Source organism: Lupinus angustifolius, chromosome LG04, assembly GCF_001865875.1.
Source record: "Lupinus angustifolius cultivar Tanjil chromosome LG04, LupAngTanjil_v1.0, whole genome shotgun sequence".
NCBI lineage: Eukaryota > Viridiplantae > Streptophyta > Magnoliopsida > Fabales > Fabaceae > Lupinus > Lupinus angustifolius.
Window position 1 is genome coordinate 18,437,254 of NC_032012.1, and position 12,264 is coordinate 18,449,517.

The 12,264-nt window shown below is 33.4% G+C and overlaps 1 protein-coding gene across 2 annotated transcripts; it reads left to right on the forward strand.

Moving 5' to 3' along the window:
• On the forward strand, positions 965-9,650 carry LOC109346080. 2 transcript variants are annotated; one of them, XM_019585447.1, is made up of 15 exons: positions 965-1,685; positions 2,788-2,874; positions 3,088-3,191; positions 3,309-3,359; positions 3,442-3,501; positions 4,655-4,826; positions 4,946-5,266; positions 5,675-5,878; positions 5,977-6,477; positions 6,628-6,837; positions 7,265-7,453; positions 7,855-8,027; positions 8,394-8,546; positions 8,650-8,731; positions 8,800-9,650. In XM_019585447.1, the coding sequence occupies exons 1-15, from the start codon at positions 1,176-1,178 to the stop codon at positions 9,187-9,189; spliced, it is 3,207 nt and encodes a 1,068-aa protein (XP_019440992.1). In that variant the 5' UTR covers positions 965-1,175; the 3' UTR covers positions 9,190-9,650. The 2 variants fall into 2 exon arrangements, with proteins under 2 accessions (XP_019440992.1, XP_019440993.1); XM_019585448.1 differs by lacking the exon at positions 3,442-3,501 and having other exon boundaries at positions 1,176-1,685.

A 12,264-nucleotide genomic window follows, 5' to 3' on the forward strand; every position in this document is an offset into this window, starting at 1 on the left:
ATAATGATAAGTATAGAGATATGGAGTTATATAATTTTTGAAATAAAATATGTGCTTCTATGATTGTTCCATTACAACTCACTTTCTCTTTCATATTGGATGACCTTATTTTAAATCGTTGAAATTCTCCCACGTACAAGATAAACAATGAGTTTTGAGAATTTTTTTAAAATTAATCTATTAAAATTAATTAAATATAGACGGTTAAGAAAGTTATGTCACACCTCATCATATTAATCTAGTATTGAAGGATTATTAACTACTAGAAAGAATCTCTAGAGTTAGCCCGAAACTATTAGGATAATTCATTTTGACAAATCTAAATTATATCATTGTCATTTATGTTGAAAAAAATAGTTGAAAATGCTTTATTTTTTACAAAAATATATTTAAGAAGTGCAATATTTAATATAATATTTTATACACAATTACTATAATATTTATTTATTTTACTTATATTTAAGAGTAAATAATGTAAATGTTTAATGTTGCACTAACAATCTAAAAAAACTTACTATATTTGCATATATTTTTTCTCTCATAATTTTAGTGATATATAATTTCATTAATAAACCACCTATCTAACCAACATTATACCACTTTGAAGATATGTACAATATTCATAAAAGCAACACATAGATAAGATTTTCAACTCAAAGCTAAATTTGAACAAATGTTGCCCCAAATGTGAGTGCACCTCAAAATTGAATGTCTAGTTGTTCTAGGCTTCTAGCTTCTAGATCATACATTCATACATCATTCAAATACAAATAGATACATAGTAAGTATAATATTTATATATTTTTGATATTTTTATACGGTTAATATATTATTCATATTTTTCATCTATTAATTTTATTTAAAAATCAATAATGAATAAATAGAAATGATGCAGTAAAAAAATGTTTTTCCCCTCCATAGAAAGTAAAGGATACTACTAAAGTCAAATGTAATTGGAGAATGAAGAGATAGAAAGAGAGATGATAGAGTGAGTTTCTTCAGTCACTTACCAGATAACGTTCACAAAACTGTGCAAAAAACCAAATGATCCAACAATTTTGATACTATAAACAAAACAATGCCACTTTTCCTTCCTTCACTTCTTCTCCAAATCTAAATCAAAAAACATTTTCCATCACTCTTCTTTCCCTCTCCCCATTTTCTCTCTATTCAAAATGAGTTTCCTTCGTAACTCTTCTTCTCAACCGGAGATCGACGACGCCACCGCCGGTAACGACGTCGGATTCCACTCCACCCGTGGCCGATTCCCTTTCAAACGAAACCCTAACCACCACCGTCACCGGTCATTCTCCGATCGCCAATTACCTCGAACCAACACCACCACTAACACCAACACTAATCGATCTCATCTTCACAATCGATTCACTCGCAAGGGCTTTCTATGGTTATTCCCTTTCTTCTTCTTCAAAGGCAAGTTTCAATTCTACGTTATGATTATTACTGTTGTGTTCCTCTTCGCACTTGCGTCTATGGTTATGCAGAGCTCTATTGCCTCCGTTTGGCAGCGGAATGAGCATGGGAGGGACCTTCGGAAAGAGTTGAAGTTCGGGAACACGCTTAAGTTTGTTCCGGGAAGGGTTTCGAAGAGGTTTCTTTCCGGTTATGGGCTTGATGAGGTTCGGTCTCAGCCTCGGATTGGTGTTCGTGCTCCAAGGATAGCACTCGTGAGTTCTCTTTCAATCTTAAGTTACAATGCTTGTGTTCTTTTATTTCAAATCAATGCTGGTAAAAAGTGGTGTGAAAATAGAAGGTTTGTTTTAGATGTCCTGTTAGAGTCAGTTCGTTGGTTTTTTTAGGGGTTGGAAGGAAAAGAAGACTTCAGTCTCATCTCACAAGTGTATTTCACGACTCCGAAACAAAATCGTCTAGATAAGATATTGTCTTTGAATGCTCCGTTAGAATTATGATAGAAGAACCATAGATATTATTTGCTTTTAGGTTGTACTCTTGTGTGGTGTTTTTATAGAATGATTGTGTTCATTTGTTTCTTCCAGTGTTGTTTATTTAATATAGTGTAGACGTTTTACTAATAGTTATGACAAAGCTAAAAGAACTATTTATTGGTTATTCAGTTTGATTAATTAATGGGGAAGATATTTTATATTATGAATCCATTTAAATTATGACTGGAGAATCACACATTTCATTTCAGATAAAAAACTCTGGGTCGTTTATTGGTCCTTGAGCATTAAATAAGTAATCTTGAGATATCTATGGCCTAGATATATTCCTGAGCTGATTTGTACTTCAACACTTTGCCAGCATGTACCAACAGGGTTTGTGCCACCTGTACCTTGTGGAAGATTATATTTGGATGTTATATGTTGAATGGATTTAAAGTGTTGTTTTTATGTATGTATAAGAAAAGGTTAAAGTACAAATCAGATCAGGAATATATCTATAACTCCCTGCATGATCATCGTTACTGGTTTTGACTGATGAGTATAACAGTGATAGCACAATGAAGAGATTCTTCACGTTTCAGAAAGCATATGGAAATTTGTGACCTGGACCTTGTAGCCCTTGGGCCGAAAAGAGTTGCTCCTAACAGTCGTGGGATGGTCATTTGGCCCTATTACTAAAATATTCATAAAAATGAAAGAAAGGGCTGATTACATTGTCAAACATTAAGGATCAGCACTTTATTGGGTTTTCCAACATATCATTTAGCATAGTATCCTTCATGAAAAGCATTTGCTAAACTTTGTTATATAAATTGAATTGCATTCCCTTACTATATGCATCTGTGCTTGTTTTGTCTGTCAGATTTTAGGTCACATGAAGATAGATCCCCAGTCATTGACATTGGTTACTGTGGTCCAGAATCTACAGAAATTGGGTTATATTTTTAGGGTAAGTTATTTGCATTTTCTGTGTGATATTATCTTAACTACTGCATTGAGGCTGATGCTACTTTTTTCGACTCATGTCTGAGATCCAAGTCTTCTAAGTAATTGTACCCAAGCCATTTCCAACACTAGTACCCTCTAATATTGATGGTACTTTTTTAGTATTGTGATTAAGTTTTTGAGAGGCACATACATTTTTTCTCATGTCTATTGGCAGATATTTGCAGTAGGGAATGGGAGGGCCCACTCAATATGGGAAAACATTGATCGTGGTCTGTCTCTTTTGAGCACAGAACAGCAAGGCCAGATTGATTGGTCAATGTATGTCTTTTACTAAATTTACAATTCATGTTTGATGCTGGGGTTCAATACTTAAAACATGTTTTCTTCTGTTAAATATTTTCTTAATATAGTTTCCCCTCTTTGGTTCCCCCATAGATTCGAATGCATCATTGTTGACTCTCTGGAAGCTAAAGAAGCCATTTCAAGGTATTCATTCTATTCAGTTCTAATTTTTGAAAATATTCCTAGTTGCGTATTGGGTGTAATTTTTGAAAATATTCCTCTGCAGAATTGGAAAGTGTGTTTGCTACTCTTTAGGTGTAATCCATGAAATATTTTATTACGTCGGGTACTTTTTTATTAAGTACTTTAAATTTTGTCCTTTTTACTGAAGGTTGTTTTGATCGAATTGTTCAATAGTTAAATTTCTTTCACAGATCACATGCATATGTTTTATTTTGATAGTAGATCAAACATTTGCACTTTGTTTGGAATGAGTGATTATAGTGGGAAATATTTTGTTTGGAACGAATGTGGGTGAAAGTCTTGTTTACCAGAATATGAAACAAAAAATTCCATAGGAATTGGAATGAGAAGATTTGGTATCTACACTCAAATTCAATCTCTATAAATAGACAGCAAATGAAGAGGAAGTTAAAAATGTACTTATAGTATTTGAAATCACACAATTATCCTTCTTATCTAAAATATCATCTCAATAAAAAATAGTTGGTAGTTGATATTTAGTTTTTTAGTTTCTCTCCATTTTTCTTTCTCATCATTTAAATTAGATGATACCTACATGAGAAATAGGAAAATTATTTTGTAGTTTCTCATTTTCGTTTCTCCTGCTTTCTTTTATTATCTTATTTCCGAGAAATGTTTTAATGCTACTTATGTCCTAAATATAGGCAAAAAGAATGAACCATTAGCTCTCTTTACTTTCTTTATAAGAGTTAACCGATTTGTTTTTATTTCTATGTGGATTTTGATAGTTTACAATTTATGGAGAGGCATGTAGATAGAGAGTACTATAGGTTCTCAGGACATTTTATTTACTAAATCTGATTGCTTAAAAATTTGTGGCCTCAAATGTCCATTCTTATTTTTGAATTACTGTTTCTGTCCCCTTTTATGTATGAGTACATCTTTATGCACACTTTCTGAGGAAAAAAATTAGGAGAGCAGTATGTTTTGATAATGGTTCAGTACTTCAGTATTAAGAAAGATCATGATATGCTTTATTTTAATGAAAGTTATTGTTTACTGATGTATATGCTTCCCTTCTTGCTAGTTTTAATATTTCAAATAGATAGAACAGTTCCTATAATTCTATGGACCTGTATTCTATCATTATTTTCATGTAAATTTGATTGATGTTACTGAATTTGAACCTTGAATCAGTGAGCATTCCATAATCTTTCTACCCCTTCTCTGTGTTCATAGATGTTTTTCTTTTGAAGTTGTAGATGCTATGATTAGTGAGTTTTATATTTGTGCAGCCTTATGCAGGAGCCTTTTTGTTCAGTACCATTGATATGGATTATTCAAGAAGATAACCTTTCAAGTCGTCTTCCATTTTATGATAAAATGGGTTGGGAACATCTTGTTTCCCATTGGAGAAGCGCTTTTAGCAGAGCTAATGTTGTTGTCTTTCCAGATTTCACTTATCCGGTAAAGCTAATGTTATATATCACAGATAGAAACATGGACAGTCTTAGAAGTTATCCTCTATTAGACTTGGCATTAATTGTTTGAAGGCATTCCTTAGTTTTTATTTCTTCCTGGATCAGATGTTATACAGTGAGCTTGACACTGGAAACTTCTTTGTGATTCCTGGATCCCCAGTGGATGTGTGGGCTGCAGAAAGCTATAGTAAGGCCCACACAAAGGATCAGCTTAGAGAACTTAGCGGATTTGGTAAAAATGATATGGTGGTTCTAGTTGTTGGGAGCTCTATCTTCTATGATGACCTATCTTGGGACTATGCCATGGCAATGCATTCCATAGGGCCTCTGCTCACAAAATATGCAAGGAGAAATGATGCAGCCGAGTCATTTAAATTTGTTTTCTTATGTGGCAATGCCACTGATGGTTACGATCTTGCTTTACAGGTAGTCCTTTAAGGTGTGCTGTGCATGACATGTTATGTTTATAGCAAAAGAATATAAGATATTAGACTAATTTTTTATTTATTCCAGTAGCACTTTTCAACCATATATCTCCATGAAGTTAATTAACAAATAATTGAGTAGTTACTTTAAATTATTTGCACTTATAAGGAGGTGTATATTAGTAAAATTATGAGACCAGTTAGGATTATGTCTTATAAAATTATTTTGTTGTCAAATTAGTAATGGGTTATTACTTCAAAGTATTTGCACTGGTGTATTTCCTTTGATGTTATGGTTGGAACTTGTTAAATAAACCAAATTTCGAAACCAAATTTGTGTTGTCAAATTTCTGAGCATGGATACATTGCGCCTTAGAATTGTTTACCAATCCCTTAGCCTTTGGTGTAGGAAGTTACTTCACGCTTGGGACTTCCCCATGGTTCTATAAGGCATTATGGCTTGAATGGTGATGTCAATAGTGTGTTACTGATGGCTGATATCGTCCTATATGGTTCTGCTCAAGATGTGCAGGGTTTTCCTCCATTATTAATCAGAGCAATGACTTTTGAAATTCCAGTCATTACACCTGATTTGCCTGTCTTAAGAAAATATGTAAGCTTGATTAAGTTGTTCATTTTTGTCTCCCATTGATTTCTGTAGTCATGGTTACTTCTTTCTTTCATTTTCATTGAGCTTTTCTCAACTTACAGATTGTGGACGGAGTCAATGGGATATTTTTTACTAAACACAATCCTGAAGCTTTGATGAATGCTTTTTCACTTTTGCTTTCAAATGGAAAACTTTCTAAATTTGCTCAAGGAATTGGTTCGTCTGGAAGACAGCTTGCTAAAAATGTGCTAGCTTTGGAGTGCATAACTGGCTATGCAAGACTTCTGGAGAATGTGCTCAGTTTTCCCTCAGATGCTTTACTGCCTAGCCCTGTTTCTCAGATTCAACATGGGGCATGGGAATGGAATTTGTTCCAGAATGAAATAGAACTAGGTGTCCACTTGCCAAAAGTGGATGATGATGATTCCATTGGAAAAGTTACCATTGTCCATGCTATTGAGAAGAAGTTGGCAAGCCTTAATTATTCAACAAGTGTCCCTGAGAATGAAACAGAGTTTACAGATAAAATAACCAAATTGGACTGGGACATTCTGAGCGAAATTGAAATATCTGATGAGAATGAAATGCTTGAAATGGAAGAGGTATTATGTACTCTTGTAGCGGCAGTTTTTACTTTTATCTTCCAACCTGCCCTTTTCCACTTCACTGTATTTATTTCATCCCTTTTGAAATACTTTTAGTTTATTTCAGAGACAACTGGTTTCCAAAAAATTAATTTCTTTCTGTTGTAGGTTGAAGAAAGAATGGAGAAAGACACTGGTGTATGGGATGAGATATATCGTAATGCTAGAAAATCTGAGAAACTGAAGTTTGAAGCAAATGAGAGGGATGAAGGGGAGCTTGAGCGAACAGGACAACCAGTGTGCATTTATGAGATATATGATGGGTCTGGAGTGTGGCCATTTTTGCACCATGGTTCTTTATACCGTGGGTTAAGTCTTGTGAGTATCTTTGTCCATAGTTATGACTTATGACAGTTTGGCCCTTGTTCCCTTGGAGTCTTGTTGTCTTCCCGTTGTCTCAAATTATGTCTTACAAGTTCACAGGATATTTTGATGTATATATTATTCTAGTCTCTGGATTACTGTTTTTCAAGATTTCAAAGTTAGAGTTCTCCTCCTTAATTTCATAGCCTCTGTTTTCCTTTAGAAGGGGGAGAGAGAGACATGGATATATTTTTCAACTGACAGTATCACCTATCTAATACAAACTTCCTTTTGGATAATTTTTTTCCTCTAGAACATGTGGGAGGACTTTTGTTTGAACTTAAATAATAAAGGTATTGATTTTGTTTTGCACTGCTGCACGTAAACTGTACTGAAAATAATGACCTGTTTTTTAATTTTAAAGAAATATTTTTTCTGGCAGTCTAGAAGAGCACAGAGACAAAGGTCTGATGATGTGGATGCAGTGAGTCGTTTGCCTCTTTTAAATGACACATATTATATGGACATTCTCTGTGAAATGGGCGGAATGTTTGCAATTGCAAACAAGGTGGATAGCATTCACAAGAGGCCTTGGATTGGGTTTCAATCATGGCATGCTGCTGGTAGGAAGGTATTCCTTATGTTAGTTGAACTTTTTGCAGTATTTTTACACTATGGAAAGTATGAAGTATAAATAGTATAATAGATATCTGGGGCTGTTTATGTAAATCCATACACTATAGCTTTAAGAATTTAAAATATTATTTTTAGTCAGCTACAAATTTAATTAAGAATATTTATTTTACCTTTTTTTAGATTATCGATTATTTGGTTAATACAACAACCAAACCTTAGTCCACTAAGTAGGGATGGCTAGGTTATTGATTAGTGCAAGGATGAAGTTGTTTTAACCTTTTGAGAAAATTTAGGCTTCTTTTCCTTTATTTATTTTTTTCTTATCATATATTTACCGTAATTTCCATGAAAAGTTGCTTTAAAATTACTGCATGACACATCATTTTGCCCAAGCAGGCAGCCTTGTCAACTGAAGCTGAAAATGTTTTGGAAGAAACTATGCATGGGTATTTTAAAGGAGATGTAATATATTTTTGGGGACGTTTGGACATGGATGGTGGTGTCATCGGAAGCAACAATGCACTTACTTTTTGGTCTATGTGTGACATCTTAAATGGAGGCAACTGCAGGTGTATTATACGTTCATTTTGTTCTATTTTGTCTTTCTGCTGCTTATGAGTTTCAGTTGTCCTAGCACCTTTCCAAATATGTTCTATCCTAAAATTTCATCTACAGTTATTTGCACTCCCTACACATAATCAAATGTTTAGACATTAGAATCACTTATTTTAATATGCGATGACAGCTTACCATGAAAAATATGAGGCTAGCAATATGTTAATGTTTGTAAGTTCAAAATGGAATTTATGTGCATCGAGTTGCCTGATTGTGATTAGAACTCCCTTGTGATCTTACCCTATTAACTTTGTGCAAGTTTGATTTTGGGTACTGTAATGTGTTTCTGAAATGTCTGACTATGCTTCCAACTGCATCAGAACTGTTTTTCAAGATGCTTTCCGCCAGATGTATGCATTGCCGCCCCATGCAGAAGCACTGCCCCCCATGCCCGAAGATGGTGGTTATTGGTCAGCGCTGCACAGCTGGGTGATGCCAACTCCTTCTTTCTTGGAGTTTATAATGTTTTCACGGTGATTAACGAGTCAATATTAGTTTTCACAACAGCAGGTTTAACTACAGAACTTTTTTGATGCGGATGAAACTACAAACTGAAATATTATCAATTTAGTGCAGGATGTTTGTTGATTCTGTTGATGGTCTGCACAGAGATTCCAGTGAACTTAGGATATGTATGTTAGGCTCTTCAGAGATTGAGGTAATTTGTTTTGCATTTGTCTTTAAGATTTCATAAATTATTTTCTCATTTTTATTTGTTTTGTGCAGAAAAAGCACTGTTATTGTCGAGTGTTGGAACTTCTCATCAATGTATGGGCTTATCATAGTGCCCAAAAAATGGTATATATAAATCCTAACACTGGTTCAATGGAAGAGCAGCATCCTATTGAACAACGGAAGGGTTTTATGTGGGCAAAATACTTCGATTTTTCATTGTTGAAAAGTATGGATGAAGATATGGCCGAGGCGGCAGATGATGGTGACCACCCAAGAGATATGTGGCTGTGGCCAATGACAGGGGAGGTGCACTGGCAAGGGATTTATGATAGGGAGAGGGAAGAAAGATATAGGCTAAAGATGGATAAAAAAAGAAAAACAAAAGAGAAATTGTATGACAGAATGAAGAATGGTTACAAGCAAAAACCAGTTGGACGATAGGAAAGCAAAGATTTGAAATTTTCATGGCCAAACACTTCTGACTTGACGACCGGGCTAGTAAACCCAGTTTTGCTTCACTGGGAAAAAGTTACATGCACATTGGAGAAGCATTGATTCTAACAAGATTGGCACAGATCATAAGGACAGTATTCAACTTCATTATTAATTAACTGAATACGTGTACTCAACCCTCAGACTCGGGAAAGGGTGAGACAAAGAAGTTATAACATCTTCTGCTATTCAATAGTTTCATGGCCTTTTTTCATGGTCAATTTTAACAGTATAGAAGATACAGGTAGTTTCACTTCTAAGTGTACTCATAATATATAGAAACTCATTCATCAACTACATTTGATTTAGCTTACACTTTTATTCTTTCATTTCTGTATATTTTTTAAACACTAGTGGCAATTTTGAGTAGAATGATGGCTGTTTCCCACTCCAGTAGTTCCTGTGTTTTATTGTTCCTATTCAGCATGTACTAATTACTAAGAACTTTATGTTAAATTAAATCTGTAACATAACAAAATTCGGCGCTGATTATACTTGGATTCTTGTATGACTAAAAACACATGATAATCACAGTTGATCGCTAATCAATAGTACTAACTATTGTTAATAGTGAATTTGTTCCTTCAAAGATCACAATGTCATCAATTTAGTTATCCGAAGAAATTTGTTATCAACTTAGTTATTCAAAGAATTTTCTCATCATATTAATCTATCAAAGATTAAATTTACTGCCATTTTATCATCATACATCCTACAACTTATTGATCACACTAGGTAATACATGATCTTTAGCACTTGGTGGTGCAATGATCTTATTCTTGTTCACTATGATTCTTCTTGTGTTTGTCTTTTATTTCTTTTGTGTAGGTCTGTTCGAGGCGTTTTTGCAGAACATGGGGAAGCAAATCAACAATAGAGAGATGTGATTTCATGCAAGCAATGGGTTAAGATTGATTGGTTTTCTAGGCTAACATATTTAGTATTTCGTTAGGTTTTTCATTGACTGTATGTTTTTCTTCCTTGTGATTTATCAACTAGTAAATTTACAATTTTGGACTCATTGGTAAAGAGTTTTAGTATTGGGTATCATTATCAATTGAAATTAGTACAATATGTTTGTACACCATGATTTGGGAGTATGTTATGCGGAGGGCATGAAAAATATAATTTCTAAAGTTGTTGAGTTCTAGTATATAGTTATTTTTAATTTAAATACTTATTTTTTTTTAAAATTTTTTAATCATGATTAGCTATCGAAATTAATTTCATAGCAAATAAAAATATAGGTGACTATTAGCCACCGATTTTATTTTCGTATATGCTACATCATTTGCAACTAGAAATTCACACCGGCTACCTTTGGGTCACTAATTCTGCCTCTAATGATATAACAACTTATTTTTGAAGATTACTCTTTAATATTAGACTCTTTAGCACTGAGTATGTGAAATGGTAAATGTTCTTAAATATTATTAAAAAGTAAATAGAAATCTAGACCATTAAAAAATTCATTTTGTCACATATTATGATATTAATTATCTACTAACCTCTCCATTACTGAAGAGGAATCAAACTCCTTACTTTTTTTGTGCCTTTTAGACACCAATTAAAACTCTTAAAACTCTTTTGATCACATTAACGCAAGTTTAAAAACAATTTTTCTATCCCAAAAACATTATACCAGAATGATTATGATCCACAATAGAATACGTATAATTTTCGATAGTAGTAATTTCAATTACAACCATTATTCAGAACATTGTGCACATCAATTAAACTTTCATCAACCTCACCATTACAGATTTCATGTCTTTTATGTGTGCCACCTATACATGTGTATATATTATTAATGCAGTAGTTTACCACGGTATTTAAACTTGTACTGGCGTAATTTTATGTGCAACTGTACGGTGTACTCAATTTTTCCTTCAACTTCTGAATGATTTTTATATCAACACATCCAAAAGTTTCTATCGCGCTGATCTAGTGGTACAATGTCTCGTTAGATCCTCAAAAATATTAAAATGTCAATGTTCGATTCTTGAGAGCGACACTTGTGAGATGGACAGTCATATACCTCAAAATTGATTAGTTTCGTACCCATAAGATGGGGGAATATCCTTGTTAATACACAAAGAAAGATACAAAGCTTCTACTGCATAGTTGCCATAGTTTTAGGTGCAAGTAAAAGAAGGTAGGTTTTCTTCAAGGGAGTTCAACTCTATAAACTTAATCCATCACCTGTATCATAAATCAGTAGTTAAAATACCCTGCACAAATTTTATGGTCCAGTAATTATTCAACTACTTTCCAAGGATTAGGTTTCTCAAAGTAAAAACAAACTATGTTATTAATAGTGTTGTTGTCATTCCATTAGTTTTGGTTCATATTTGGTTGTATTCTATCTCATGCAGGACCCTCATACATGCATGCATGAACATGAAGATTTTTTTATTTTATTTATGAAGAGATATATTCTTTCTATGACAAAAATTGTTAGAATAAATCTTTTTTCCCCATCGAGATAATTCTAAACTCAAATATTTTATTTCTCGCAAAAGTGATTTTTATGTTTATAGTAAAATATACATGTGGGAATGGTACCTACACTTTGGGATGATTTTAATTCTTTACAAAAACAAATACCTACCCGTAATAATGGTTATGGGACATTGCTATCCAAATGGCTACAGCATGTGGTTGTCTGAATCAATGTTTAAATTATGTTTGTAGTAGTAATTATATTTATCGCAATTATAATAGTGATGAACCACAACAACATTTTGATTGTAATTATGTTTGCTGAGTATAATTTAAAATATATTTTAAATTGGATTCATTTAATATGATCCCTAGATGTGAAATGGACAGAATGTTCTTTATGAATGAGACTCCTCTCCGGTAAAGTAATGGAGAAGTAAGTGATGCCAAAAACTAAAGAAAATGGGATATGTTTTTATATTTATACCTTTATGTTTATTATGATAAGAAAAATTTACCCTTCAAACTAAAGGGAAAAATTGCACTTGCCTCTCCATTAATGGAGAGAAGTCTGACCCTTTC